This window comes from Phlebotomus argentipes, unplaced genomic scaffold, assembly GCF_947086385.1.
Source record: "Phlebotomus argentipes unplaced genomic scaffold, Phlebotomus argentipes genome assembly contig_39, whole genome shotgun sequence".
Taxonomy (NCBI): Eukaryota; Metazoa; Arthropoda; class Insecta; order Diptera; family Psychodidae; genus Phlebotomus; species Phlebotomus argentipes.
This window is the reverse complement of record NW_026776182.1, coordinates 1418054-1434013: the sequence shown is the minus strand read 5'-3', so window position 1 is coordinate 1434013 and position 15960 is coordinate 1418054. Positions and strand designations below refer to the sequence as shown.

Here is a 15960-nt window from a genome sequence, read left to right as displayed (position 1 = left end):
AGAAGTCGTCTGTACAGTGACGGTGACAAGGAGGATGGTGACAAGGTGGACTGTTCACCGACCGGTTTCAATCGTCTGCAGCACAGTCGGAGTTTTCGGGTGACAACATCCCATCGTAATGGTGGCATTAAGCCACCATGGCAAAATGTATACGGCAAGCAATCCTCACCGACGATTCCGTCGATCCTGTCTGGCTCACCGACCACCCAAAGGCTCAACGGTGTATCACGCAGCAGTAGTTTCAACAGCCGATACCGAAGCTCCTTCCGGCGACGCAACGATGTCGTTCAATGGTCTCAAATGTGGGAAAGATCATTCACGCAGCGAGGCGATGGTGGCCAGTACAAAACACTCGACAAAATCAAACTAAATCAGGTACATAGCATCGTATCTTGTGGCAATTTCTTCAATCGCCATCCACCATATCACATTGTGATCTCCTTTATTGCCTCATTAGCATGATATTATGTGGAATAGTTCTGGTATAATGCGAGTATAATGTGGAGGAGAAAAAAAATTACCTCACATGTTAACTCCGCGTATTGAGATCAAATGTTCCAGGAACTCAACAATTTCTCTGTTAATTCAATTTTCAGTGTGTTAGGAGAAAATGACTCTCCAATACGCTGTTAACCACGTGCGTGGGGTCTTTTCCTTACACTTTTATTTATACCCTTTTATGTCACGCTTTCATCATTAAAATTGTGGATAAAATGCTTAGCAGCAATCACAAATTTCAATAATTACTTCATTTACCATTTTTCCATAATTTCTTCTGAATGAACAGCATAAGTATGCACAGTTGGAAAGCATATTGTAAATTTAGTGATCGTGCGAAACTGTAAGTGTAATAACTCTTTCGTGAAACAGTGTAAAATGGTAATTTTCCAATCATCCCCACCATATTTGAGAATGGTGAGCAGCAAATTTAATTAAAATATGTGCCTTGATTACTGAAAATGATCACGTGTGTGTATCGATTGATCTACAAAGAATTCCGAGACATGGGAGAATGTCTCATCATCCGCGTTTTCGATGCGTTTGCGTGTAAATTATGCAAATACGATGGAATATCTAGAAGCAATGATGCATTAATGACTTTTAATTATGAAATGTGCCGTAAACTGAAAATCATGTGTATAATCATGAATGAAGTTAAATCGCTCTTACCTCACTTATTGCTTCTACTGTAAGAGACAGTCGGTCTTATGTATGAATGAAGGGAAAATTTTTGCTGAAAATTTCTTCTTTTTAATCCGCGCCTGTTTTCTTTAATCAACTTTTCTATATAATTTGCAAAAATAAAGAGAGAAAGAAATATGTGCTCATTGACGATGAAGATGATGGAAAGAAAAGAGTCTTGAAGTATAAGATGTGTGATGGTAAAAAAAGAACGGTGTAGTGGCGTTTGAAAAGTAAAGAAATATCGGTGATTCATTGTAATTTAAATTGGCTATCGTTTAAATACAATTTTCCCTGTCATTATCTGTGTGAGGAGATCATGTTGTTGCATTAGAACTAATATAATTGTATCTTTGTAATTTATGGTGTGACAACACGTGAGATTGGCTTTCCTTGATAAATCCACCAGTCTTTTGTTTTCTATCCGTGTATCTAACGCACTTGGTGTCGTGGCGATGAAGAAATAAAGGCACGGGAGCGTGGGAGGGAGAATTTATGCGATTGGGTTAGACAATTAATGCTTGATTATTGATTTTCTACGGTTCACGAGCATCATTAGGAGAAAAAAAATATTGTATAGGGTAAAAAAACGGTCATTTTGTCACTAATTGAATAATGCAGGTAAAAAAAAACGGACGATTGACTTTTGAGGAACCTTGAAGAGACTCCCTCTTGTCTTTCTCTGTGCCCAAAACTGATTGTTAGATGAACAAATAAGTAACTATTATGAATCATTTTGTGAAATTATTTGACTGTAATGAGTGTAAGGCCCAACCTGCTTTAATGGGGAATTTTTCTGTGTGAGAAGGAAGAAGGTGTGCTCATGGCTTTTTTTTTTTCTAGTTTGCAATTCTTCTGCAATTTGTCTTGTTACTGAAACATAATATTCGCAGTTTTTCGCTATACAATTCATGTGATTTTCCTCCTTGTTCTGACACGAAACAGTTTTAATGAGGTAATTGCTGCTCCTGTTGAGAAAGTCCAACACATGCAGTGTCATGGAAGTAGAATAGATAATTTATCAGCACGATGTTTATGTTGCAAAAGCAAGGTATTTAAAATTTTCACACAAATACGGATTAGAAAGATTAATTTCTACAGAAAATGGTTATAAGAGTTCATCGAGAAAAAAAATCACTAAAAAAAGCATATTATTATTCATTGATTGCAATTTACATAAATTAAAAGTGCCTCTTTTTCGGAGCAATTCCTTTAGATAAAGAGTTGAATTAATTCAACGGGAAAATTGTTATGAACTGTTAATAACTATAAAGAAGATAAGGTTTAGAAGAAGCAAAAAAAAACCATATGTTTTCATGTGAATTTGAATTTGTGTGTGCGACAACATGCAGAGAGACAGTAAATTCACAATTCAAATTATCGTCTCGTATAAGATCTGAGGTGATGCTCTCACATATGATGGAGGAAATGTGTTATGGAGAAAAAATAAACGCGCGATGGTGAAGAGAAAGAGGAAGAAAAATGAAGAACAAGACTGTGCCCGCGGGAATTTGTAAACTTTCCTTGTGTGCCATATAATAGATTCGTGAATGTTTGGTTGTCCACGAAAATATATAAATCTTGATAAATTAATATACTTTGGTATGATCACAATATTATGTTGATGATGATGGTGAAGAAAAGCAGACACACTATTCATTCTATGAAGTGTGTTGGATTGATCATTCAGAAATGAATTGATTTTGAGTGGAATTGATGCAACTTGTGCATATTTTACCGTATTTATGATAGACTCTATTGCGTAAAAAGTATCTTCCTCTTCAATTTATCAATATTAGAGAATGCATAAATTTAGATATACACACATTGCACAAATAAATTGCCATACTCGTGAAATACACCCATTTCTTTCTCATTTACATCCTAAAAAATAGTTTTCCATTGTGATTTTTTATTCATTCTGGTTGATTTACTAAAGGAATTTAAATATATGACTTCACTATACTTAATTTCAACCAACTTATTTATTTATACATCAATATAAAATTATGTACATGCAAATTTGCCAATATTTCCCTAATTCTTCGAAGTTCCAATCAGAGTAAAATATATATGTATGTATTTAAATTTGAAATTGCCAAATATTGAATAGCGACTCTCAATAATGGCACCGCAAATAATTGCAATACATACATATATATATGCGTTACATTTGTGTTATAATAGAAGTAAACAAGAGAGGAAATGTGTACAGATAAAGAGAGACATATTTTTTGAATTTGATTTGCAAATATATTACATTGTCACAGAGTGAGATTTGAACTGAAATAAATGGTATGCAGCAATATGTGCAGACGGTATATTGGTGTTAATTTTTCAGCCCATGCCAAGAAAGAAGGTGGTTCCACGCCCGTGGAGATCTTTTTGCACGTGTCCGTCAATTTATGCATCAATTAGCGGATAAAAGTGTAGAATGAGGTAAAATAATAGATGTGGCAATGCCGATGGAATAATGGCGTCAAAGGAAATTTTGCGATATGCTTCTCACTGTCCTAAATTCGTGAGTTGCAGTCTATTTGTGTGGTGCTGTATATTTCCTCCAGCTGAAAATATGCATTAACATGTGTGTAGTGTGTATCACAAAAGAGGAGATTATATGTAGCAATTTATGACGATCGTGAAGGTGTTACACCGCAATTAGTTTCAACACCTATAACAACGACTCACCGTTTAATTTTCATAGCATCTAATTATTTTCTACATTGCCTTACATATTCACCATGGATAACAAATGTGATCCTCAAATGTGAGATCGCGCCATCCGCGTAGTGTGAATATTAAATTGTCGATTGTGATATTTTCTCCAGGTTATTACACTACCTACAATCGATATTCTATTTTCCCCTTGACATCGATGATCTCGTGAGTTTTTTGTTGTTGTGTTGTTGTTGTTGTGTGATTTCAGAGGGAGATTTGTGTGGAAATCTCTCGTTGTGTCTCTGAAAAAGAGAAATGTTCATAAGTTTGGACTTTATGCAGAGTGTGATCTATTTCTGTAAGGCATAAGGCAAATAGCATGAAAACTATTTAAACAGTGTGTGAGCCCAGAGGAGATTTCTGGAGTGAAACATTTGTTGTTTCAATCACATTTAATTTGTCGTGCAGAGTATTTTTTTTTTATTATTCCTTTTCAGCTTGTGGGGAACATCGCACAGTGCTTTTACTCCACTTTTATCATCAACACGCACAAATGTGATGGCGAGAGATTAGATTGAGGGGGAGAAGACAGTGTGTGAAATATGTGTGTGTGCTATTTGAGTGAAAGAGGAAGAGGAAATGAATGCGAGTCTCAACTATTTTTGAACAATATTCACTAATTTATTTTAATTTTTACGCTACTCCAACTTCAGTGAGAAGTAAATTTATGACAAAACTCCATTTCTCTTTTTGTCTGTCTGTCGTTTCTTCTTCAACCGACTTATTGTTTGTTGAAATGTTGATACCGCATCCACGAGTGACGGATAAAAGTAACAGCGAAGCAGAGACTGAGCTGAGTATAAAACATATGATCAGATTTCTCTAGGCTTCGCATGCGGTGATCTCTCAGGCATTAAAAAACCTTCCTAAATATATGTGTTATTATCTTTCGAGGTGGCAAAAGATATGGGAGTTCGACTAATTTGCTTCTCAGTTTGCGCTTTTAATTGAATAGTGTTGTTAATCTTCTGCAGAAAGCGATGATGAGTCTAATTTTACACATAGACCAACCATTGAGCGAGCACTTCCGTCTCTGTGATAATCAACATGTATGTATTTGACTTGGCAAAGACACACGGTGTGTCTGGACAGAAAAAAAGACAATAAATTGGATGAACTCTCGCGAACTTCACTGAAATATCTGAGTTTGCTTACATTTTCCAACAAAAGGTTTACTCCACTTTCGCTTAAAGTAACATTACTAATGGACAACTTTAGTGCATTGCATTTCAGTAATGAATTTAATTCAATTTGGAGATATCTGATGGAGTGGTTTTTTTTTCTTCGAGATTTCGCTTATTAAGATCATTAAAAGGTGTCAGAATACTTTTATTATATCATACATGGAGAGATGTAGTTTTGCTCATGTGTATGATTGTTTGCTCATTATTAAATTATTATGCAAGCTCAAATGAAGTTTTAATGATTTATACACTAAACCAGAGGGTCTAATTTTCTCTTTTTATTGTAAATTTTTTTTTCTACTCACACTTTTTATCTCACACTTTGTTCTAATTTAGTAATTTATATTGTGCACTCATTGAGAGATGAATCCAGCTGATGATGGGTATTTCATTAAATTTACGTTCCCTCATAACTTCTCGGATCGTCATGTTTTTTTCCATCATTTTATGACTGTTCAAAAATCTATTTTTAAATTAATCGTCTCAAAGTGTTGCAAAAAATCGAAGCAATCAAAGCGATTGTGTGCATTTTCATGTGTTCATATCTCTTTTTCTCGTCTAATAATTTATTGACTCTATTATTAATTAGTTTTCTTTTCCCTCCATTGCAACACATTTCGCTCAGTGATCATAACTTGGTATTTCTTCTCTTGGAGGGTGGCGAGGATGAGGAAAGAGAAAAGAAATCAAATTTGATGCACAACACAAGGAGAAGCAATATTTGAGGAATTTCAGTATTTAACATTTGACTTCTCACTTTCAGTTTCAATATTTATTATTGGAATTTTTAAGTGGATTTTTACAAGGTGAAAAGCATTTCTTTTCAACATTTCTTGCGCTTGTGTGTGCCAAAACTCAATAGGTTTTTTTTCTTACAATTTTTTTCTTCACTGAATCATACAGACAATGCATCAAATAAAGTATTACACATCAATTATGGTGTGTAAATAACGTAAAATTTTACATTTGGCCTTTTATGAGGCGGAGTTTAAAAGTGAAATAAGAAAATTATTGTAGAAATTATCGAGACAGAGCAAGAGAGTGAGAGAGAAAAGATTGACTGTACAATTTAGCATGTGTCAATTTTGCTAATTTCCTAACATTAATATAAAAGTGCATTGAAAAGCGTTTTATTAAATTGCCTATTAAAGTGCTATAAAGCTGTCATGTGTGATATTTTTTCCGTGATTGAAATGCCCAATTCCTTGCGAAATCTGACTCATTTATTGACCATCTGGGTGACTTGCTTTATTCTTCGTGTACTTTGGGAAAAAATGATGGGCTCTTGAATGCTGCAAAGTCCCCTCTTTTTTTCACCTTACTTCAACTCATGAGCGTGGATGTGAGTAAAGGGGGCTGATTGTGATCTTTATCTACCAGTTTGACTGTATGGTTGTCAATGAGACGCCGAAATATGGGTATATATATATATTGAATTAAGGCGAAAGAAGAAAATAAAGGTGTTATTGTGAAATAAGGTGTACAACAACTTCAATATAAATGATACAATTATAGAGTTATTTTATACGTTTTCTGCACTTATACTCATTAACGATCTTTTCTTTTCTTTTCTCGATTCCTTTTAGACCAAAATCGAGGGTGACGATGGTCCATGGACAACGACAAATGGCGAAAGTGTATGGTTGATCCATCGCGGTGGCTTTTGCGCTGCAACGAGATTCCTGCAGAAGAATCCAGGCGATGGCGGTGGAAAAGTACTCATTGAGCTGCAACACAGTGGCGAGCAACTGCAGGTGGACGAGGATGACATTGAGAAGGCGAATCCATCGAAGTTAGACCTGGTGGAGGATATTTGCCAACTGAAGCATCTCAATGAGGCGTCGGTGCTGCATTGTCTACGTCAGAGATATGCCAGCAACCTCATTCACACCAAAGCGGGACCCACTTTGATGGTGGTCAATCCCATGGCTCCATTGTCTCTCTACTCTGAAAAGGTAGATAAATGAATCTCTCTTTTTTGCTGTTCTCATACACTCTATATTTGGTTAATTCTATAAATTGACCATGCTTGATGTATACATACATCAAGGAGTCCATGTTGAGTGAATGTTGCGCGGAGGAGAGAGAGAGAGGAAAAAGCGGGCAATCTATCAATATAACAAACATTATTGAGACGGGGAAATTTATGAGGTTTTGCCCCCTTCTTCTCAATACAATGTGGGAAACACCGTGTAGAAGATCGATAGATGGAAAATGGTGCAATTTATTATGAAATTATTATTGGCAAGTGTCTCCGGGCAATTTTTCACTTTTCTGCTATGGATGAAAAATTATGATTAAATAATTGTCTTCTTTTGGCATTTCAAAATTGCCCCATGACTGTACATAATAATAAAATAAACACGCACGAATCTCTATTGGACGATCGGTGAAGTTGAAAGGGAAGTTTTTCCCATATAGTCAAAGTACAAATTTTCCAATTTATTGCTATATAGCATCATCAATAGTTTGGAGTCTAGCATGGGTTGAATAAGGTACTCCTTAATTTCCACGCTATAGCCAATCAATGAGATAATTTGTGCACATAAGAGACACACCTCTGCCTAATGTTGCCTTTGCATATTACAGAACCAGTGGATGTGTATAATTCCGCTTCGAGGAGTTTCATTGACTGCTGATTTTAACACAGAGATTTTCATGAAATGGATCAAACTAATTGTTTTGTACTTTGCAATAATCCATGTCAATTTTAGCATATCGAGTCGTATAGTATGATTGTTTCATTTAAATTGATATTAAATGCCACTGCTCTTTCAATTTTACCACCAATGCAATTATCTGTCTTAAGGATTACGGGTTTTCTGTGTGAAAAAGTTAGCAAGAAAATCAATGAAGTAGAATTATTTGTTGGTAAATAGAAAGAGAAACCTTCAATTAATAATATCTACTTCCTCGTTCCGGACCTGAGTTGTTTTATGTAATTGATCGCTGACACTTTTATCGCTCACTTTAAACACAAAACAATTAATTTCGTACAATAATTGCTCGCTACCAAGTGTGAAGAACATTGTCTATAACTTTTGGTATTTAGTTAAAAGTCAAGCGACTTGATGTGGTTTATATAGTGTTAAATTTTATAAATAGTTTTATTTTTATTCGTGTTATATTTGTTTGGCAATATTGCGGAATATTTTTGCTTATGAAAATATTCTTGAGCACACACAAAGAGATAAAATCATATTTGTCTCATATTTCTTTCGCAATAATTTCAATTGCAATGTGCATATTATTCTATCGCAATTTTCGTAAATTGATCTCACAAACGTTGCCAGGAGTGTTGGAGGAAAAATTAAAGTGAGGCTCATTATTAACACCGCGTTCAGTACATTGCATTGTGGCATGCCTGTTTTTCGATATCAAATCGATAGAATCTCTATATAATGTATAATTGTCATATTATTAGTTTCTCTCTCATGCTAAATTATTGATTGTCCGATAGTGATTGGGTGTATATTACAGTGGATTTTTGCCCATGAGGTAATGTGAGAAGGAATGCAAAATATACTTAATTGCAAATTGTTTGCCAGTATAGAAGGTGATTTCTGGGCATTTGCATTTTATGTTATTAATACGATTGTATAGTATTGTAAGAAGGCACATCTTTCGACAAGCAGCATCTTTAAGTTGGCTATTTTATGATGTGTGACGAGACTCACGATTGTAGAAATAGGTAAATTTGCATAGGATAGTATTTTATAAGCAGGAACGTGCTTGATATTTTTATCCATGATGTCTCTAATTTTATTTTATTTATGCTGTGAAGAAGAGTTATGGTGCAAGATTGCACATTAATATTGAACGATAGTCAAATCAATAAGTAAATAATGGAATACATCTATCTTCAATAGGTGGTGTCAATGTTTCGTGGATGCAAGACTGAGGATATGCCTCCGCATGTTTACTCACTGGCACAGACCGCCTACAGGACAATGCTCGAGACGAGACGTGACCAAAGTTTAATATTTATGGGACGTTCCGGTTCCGGGAAAACAACAAGCTTTAAGCACGCACTGTACTACTTGGCTCTGGCTGCAGGTAAATATATATATATATATATATTGTTGATATCAATTGATGATGAGCAACAGTTGCGAACCTAGTATTTTCCTGTGTCTCTTATGCAAAGAGACTTCTTATATATGTGTATATATATATGCAATTGAAATGAGAAGGAGGAACAAATTCGACAATCATGAATTGTTGATCGATGATTTTGAGAGACAAGAAAAGAGACGATGGCTAGAAGTCTAATGCTAAAGTCGTGATTTTGAGTGCCCACACCAATCAAGAGTGACTTTCTTTTTTTCTCACTCGTAGGTTCTGTGAACAAATTATTGACTGCTGAAAAGGTGAACGCAATAAATACAATTTTAGAGGCATTTGGCAATGCAAAGACCTGCATGAATTCAAATGCAACGAGATTTACCCAGATCCTCAGTCTCGACTTTGATCACAGTGGGCAAATTGCGTCGGCATCAGTGCAGGTATTTCAATACATATTAATTGTTTCCAATAAGCATATTGGTAGTGCATAATTTAGCCACATGGCATGGGTATTGTGTTCCACCTTCGGGGAAGACAGTATACCAGGCAAGTGATTAATGAATGCTACACGCATTAACGCCTTGATTTTTCATCTTTTCGACTATGTTCTTTCACTTGTAGTAATTTTTTTTCCTTGTCTCCTCTGTGGTTCAGGTGTTGCTTCTGGAGCGAAGTCGCTGTGGGAGACGCATCGGGAATGACTGCACTTTTCATGTTCTGACGAGATTACTGATCGGTGCCGAGGGGAGTCTGCAGAAGGAGCTCCACTTGGACAATGTTTCGTCAGATGAGAGTAATCCCTTTATTCAGTTACCGCAGAAATTGGAGGATAGACAGAAGGCATCGTCGGAATTTGTGAGATTAGTTCAGGCATTCGCCATGCTCAATGTTGAGGCATCATCTGTAAAAGCTCTATGGCACGTTTTGGCGGCAATTTATCATCTGGGTGTGGCGGGTGTTACCAAGAGTGAGTATTACTCAATTGGGAATTAAGAATGTGCATCCATAAATAAAGGCATACACATTCAGTGGGTGATCCGCAATGCATTAAACACGTTTTTTTTTTTTGCTCTTATCGCTTTTGTCGCTACAGTTGGGGTTGGTGCCACGGCAAGGACACAATTTGCCAATCCATCCGCCGCGAGGAGGGCTGCAACATTGTTGGGCATCTCAATGGAAGATCTGACGAGTGCCGCCTTTCAAAGTGGCAGCAGTAGTCCGGCCAGATCGCCCACAGACAGTGCTGAGGCCTCATGGGATGGTCTGGAGGCACTTATAGTGGGATTGTACTCGGAAACGATGGCGGCCGTTGTGAGTCTCGTAAATAAAGCCATTTCAACGTCAGCACACACAATTGCATCAATCTTGTTGCTCGATTCACCAGGATTTCAAGTGAGTTTACACATTTTTTGCTTTACACCCTTTCATATCGATCCATCGCATTGATATTGACCTGCCAATGTAATCTCGGCATTGATTGAGTGCAAGTTGAGGTGGGGAGATAAGACTTTTATATTGTGTATTAAGAAAGTATTTTGATTGTGTATATTTACAGAATCCTGCAAGCTGTGGCCAACAATCCGGAGCCACTTTGTCAGATTTGCGCCACAATTATCTGCAAGAGCGTCTCCAATTGCTGTTCCACCATGTAACACTTGTTGCTCCCCGTGATCGCTATGCTCAAGAGCTCGTAGAGCTCGATGGTGAAGGCGTTCCAGAGATGAATCCCGCTCAGTTGGTGTCTTTGATTGATAAAGCACCACAGAGTCATGTTGTGAGAACTTCTCAGCGAGATCTACGTGAGCAAGATCGTCGAGGACTCTTATGGCTACTTGATGAGGAATCTATCTATCCTAATTCTAATGATGACACCTTTTATGAGAGACTGTTTAATCATTATGGCGATCGTGAGCATCAGAATTTGTTGAGACGCGCCGGTGGAAGTCGACAGTTTATCCTTCAACATCTGCAGGGAACGAATCCCGTGCTTTATTCTGCCACAGGATGGCTCAAGGCTTCGAAGGAGCATCCTGCCACGAAAGCGGCTACTACATTGGTGCAGGACAGCTCAAAGGAGGATATCAGTAGATTGTTCATCTCAGCATTTGGCCGTGGCAATGGAGCGGTATTCTGTGGATCAATTGCCGGCATGGAGGGATCACAGTCACTAAGGCGTGTGTCAAGTATTCGACGATCTTTCACCACGGCTGGGGTGAAGAGGAATTCCGTGATGTTGCAGGTGAAGTTCACAGTTGATGGGATTGTTGACACTTTCCGACGCACGGGCACCCACTTTGTGCACTGCTTCATGCTGCAGCACAACGCTGGAACGACAAATGCCAACAGTCAGACCAGTCCTCAGCACACCAGTGAAGACATTGTCAATATTCCGCTCGTGAGGAGTCAGGTATGCAATTGAAATTCTTGCTGTGACAGTGATTATTGCGGAAAATTGATGATGAATGTTCTTATTGCAGCTGAGGGGATCACAAATTGTCGATGCGGCACGATTACATCGGCTGGGCTTCCCGGAATCTGTGCCACTACACGAGTTTATTCGGCGCTTCGGTCTCCTGGGTGATGTTCAGGTGAAGGATCAAAGTGTAGAGCAAATCCTGTCATCCAATGAGATTGACTCATCGACATACCGCATTGGGCCGAGTCAGGTGAGTGTTGAGATTTTCCAATATAATGTTAAACCTCAATTGCCTCATTGCGTTCAATTATTTAGCAATTTGCATAATCACTCCGCATATTATTGACTGAGGAGATTTCAGTAATGATTGTGTGTGTTTTCCGAAGAACAAATTCTTCATTATTTATTGAATTAATTAAACGTGTTGATTTATGCCTCAAATGGCGATCAGATGGTAACGTTTAATGGTCGGCATTTTTACGTGCTAACAAAGAGAATAAAAAATTAGTATGTGCGACGACGTACTTTGTCAGTAAGTCTTCGTGAATGGTTTTTGTGGATGGACTCTTCACCCCGAGGAGCCTTCAGCATCCATTTATTTTGCGCGAGAGACAGGTATTAAAAAAGAGGGAGGTCGATTAAGACGATGAGTGTGAATTACAATGAAAAGCAATTTAGAGAGCTATAAAATGAATAACGATGTTGGTTTACGATATTGCTGAATATTTATGTTAATTTCAACTTTATGTTTCTTATGTTGTATTTTTTTTAAACATAGGAATTCGTCTTTGTTAGGTTTTGTTTCATGCTTTTACCAGGAAACGTTGAAAAATGTACTGAACTGTGTCCATAATTTCGGGTATAATCGCTAAGAAATGTTGTGTCTATGCTAAGAAAGCGTCTCGACTGAGTATAACAGTTTGATGAATGTACTGCAATTTCTCTTTGCGTTTCCACCCAATTCATTTATATGCAAAATGTTCCTAATTGTTGTTTAATTTGAAGTGTAAATATTCATTCACATTACTTCCTCATCCATGGAATATTAAGTGTGCTCCATTGATCTGAATTCACAGAAATTTCCTGCATTTGTACATGGAAATTTGGTGAAAAAAAATTACAGATTAGTGTGTGTACAATTGAAAGTAAATCAAACATTCTCGAGAGCAGTACAATATGTGTGGTGAAGATTAATTGATGATTAAGTGTGAATTATTTGTTGAAAAATTATTATGCGCATAGAGAAATTGTGCCAATTTCTTCCGTGCCAAATAATTGATTTACGCACATAATTTTATTCAACTAAAATGCTGAGGGAAAAGTTTTGCACGGGGCCATTTAACTCATATCAGTAAATTTACAATTGGCACAATTGTCCCCAAAAACGTAAATAGAAGAAGTTCACAGAATGAAACTTTCCCAAAAATGTGAACTTTTTAGTTCACACAGCCGTAAATATTACTAAGTGATTGAAAATGTGTGCCAAATATTAATACAAGTATATGTATGGGTGTATGTTTGGTGAAAACAATGGGCCTAAATATTTCCATTTTAATCTATAGAGATAGTGCGGTGGTCACACAAATAGAATATCAATTAACACGGTAGCGGGAAGATTATTTTCATGCACATGATCGTGGGTCAATAGCATTTTACATTTGCCAATGTGTGCTGTGCTGTGTTTATTTTCATCTTAATCTGGCGAGTGGCCATAACTCATAAATGGGAAATTTAAGGAATGAATTATAGAGCAAAATTCATTCGATATAATCTGATATTATAGTGGGACACACAAAATTGCTTTAAATTGAGTTTTATGGGAATTTTTTTTTCTTTCGACTTCTCTCTCACTCTTGAATCGTTGTATCACACATTGATTCGCGAAAGATATACGGCTATTTTGTCATTTCGCCTGTGCAAATTATAAAATACACAAATCACGTATAGACATAGTGAGAGTGCTGAGTGAGTGTAATCTGAAGAAATGGCTAGAAATACACAATTTTGCGATTTAATTATATAACATCCTGGTTGTTGGTGGGTGGGGGTTGTGTTGTGGGGGTGGTGGGTTTTGTGGGTGTTGGGTGTGTTGTGTGTGTTGGGGGTGGTTTTTTGGGTGGGGTTGGGTGGTTTTGGTTGGTCTACGTGACGTCTAGTGACAGTCTACGTGACGCTACTGACAGTTAGTGACGTCTAGTGCGTCTACGTGACGATCAAGGATTATTCCGTCGCGTATAAGTTACGCTCGATGGGGTCTAATCGACCTATGACAGTATAGTTACAGTCGGAATAGGTGACAGAGACGTATAGTTATAGTCTCGAGGAAGAAGCAACCATCGTTGGATTAGTTGGATAGGTTCTACGCCTAGGAGGTTATAATAAGTGTCATACACATTCCACAGGACAATCGGCCGGGAATAGGATAGAGTCCCCTTTAGAACACAATGGGAATCCCTGGGAACGACCCTTGATTCCGCCTAAACGGCAACCATCAATGAGGTCATTGATTAGGTCAGGAAGGCCGAGTTGTAGTAAATTCAGGCGCGCAATCGAAACCCACTGATTGTAACCCCAGAGAGATTGATAACATAAGTTGTCACCAGAGGGCTAGGCTCTCACGCGAACGGAGAGAGAGGCTCTCACTTGGCTTCCGATGCTGTGAGTCAGTCCTCTCTGAGTGGTGGAAGTTCGCCTGTCGGTCCGCACCTTCGGGAGCCCATTCTAGGATTTAACCCGCTCTATCGAGTCATCATAAATTCGCTACAATCCGTCATATAACGTCCATTTATTGAAATGTATTTTTGAGAAAACTAATCAATTTGATGTAGTTTAATGAGACAAATTGAGATGTATCGTTGAATGTGAAGATAAAATTAAATACTCTTCGCATATTGTGTGATTTTGGTTGCTTCTCTAATATGCACACTCTCTCTTTCTCTCTGTGGCTGATGCCACACTAAAAAGTATTTATGGTGATATTTATTATTTCGTGATGCTGTGGGAAATATACTTTAATGTACAGTAAAACCTTGTTTGACGTGAAATGAAATTCTCTTGTTGGCTATGGAGTCATTTCTCATGCAAAATTTATATGTTATTCCACTGTTTGTGGAGATTATCATCTTAATTTAACCGCATCCAATCATTCTGATATTGACGTTGAGGCACCTAAAATGAGGAATTTATTGATGATTCTCACTTGGGAAGAGTTTCACTCTTTCACAATGTCTGTTTCTGGAACTCTTTTTTTTTCTTTCCTGATGCGAAATGCTAAACTTCCACGTGATAATAATAAAATACAAATTTCCCGAGAGTGGTGCTAATGTGTGTGGGGAAGAGAAAGAAAGAAAAAAAATACATCATTTCCATACATTGTTTTTAGGGGTCAAGTAACTGTGCGTATAAGTGAAATAATGTAGGTAGGAGTTTTAATATAATAAAAATATAATTATTTGCAATGTTTCAATATCAATTATTCCTCTTCCTGTTGTGAAGATAAATGATTGCAGATTCTTCTTGGTTTTTTTTAGCCAGTCACATGTTTCTGTTTGGTCATATGTTACATGACTAATTAGCATAAAATTTCATTTTATGGATGCTGTGCAAATTAATATAAAGTGTGATCAACATATAATATTAATCGCTTGTGGTTCTTCAAACTGCCTCTTTCTATATTTCCGAGCCGATGCATTTGCTTGTGGTGTCTCGTATATGAATGTTTATGTCACCTGTGCATCTCGAAAGATTAAGAAGGAAAGATATCGGTGTGGGACAAAATGTGAAAGTAAAATTTCTTCGTAATCTCGATTTATCCACCTTTTAGATCTATACATATACATGCAACATATGAAGTCTGTCTCATTTTGTACTTATATCTGGTATATAATTGCATCCACAGTCTATTAAATGGTCATCAACCGTTTAAAATGTTTGGATATTTCTCGTATTTAAAAGGAAAAATTACATTATAAATTGAGAGAGATAGAAATCACCTTTTTGCACAAAACGGTGTGTGCATATTTGAAAATTTGCACCTCTTGAGGGCAATTCACTCAATAAATCTCCCGATTAATTTCACTCACTGCAAGGCACGATGGTCATAAATTAAGAATTGCAGTATGTTAGTTGAGTGAATAAGTCGCCAAGTAGTAATTTCGATTTATTGCTAATAATATTTTCCGTTCTTTGCACAATTATGGAATGATAAATAGTAGTATTATAGTGGTAGCTGCCTTGTAATAGGATTCTATGAATGCTGAATAGCCATTGATAAATGAAAGAGGAGAGAAGAATTTCATTCATCATTGGTACTAAAATGACATGCAAAGAATTGATTGTCCTCTTACATCTATCTGCAAGAGAGGTTCTTCAAAAAAAAAAAATTTTTGCGTGAAG

The 15960-nt window shown here is 36.9% G+C and overlaps 1 protein-coding gene across 2 annotated transcripts in view; it reads left to right on the top strand.

Moving 5' to 3' along the window:
• LOC132263624 (unconventional myosin-XVIIIa) overlaps window positions 1-15960 on the top strand; it is a 49408-nt gene that overhangs the window by 14702 nt on the left and 18746 nt on the right. The window contains exons 1-8 of one of the 2 annotated variants that reach the window (XM_059763463.1): window positions 304-375; window positions 6671-7039; window positions 8954-9140; window positions 9423-9589; window positions 9804-10116; window positions 10243-10541; window positions 10705-11556; window positions 11627-11815. In XM_059763463.1, the coding sequence (XP_059619446.1) occupies window positions 6995-7039; window positions 8954-9140; window positions 9423-9589; window positions 9804-10116; window positions 10243-10541; window positions 10705-11556; window positions 11627-11815 (2052 nt within the window). In that variant the 5' untranslated portion in view covers window positions 304-375; window positions 6671-6994. Of the gene's footprint in view, window positions 1-303; window positions 376-6670; window positions 7040-8953; window positions 9141-9422; window positions 9590-9803; window positions 10117-10242; window positions 10542-10704; window positions 11557-11626; window positions 11816-15960 lie in introns of those variants that run through there. The other variant, XM_059763460.1, reaches the window with a different exon arrangement.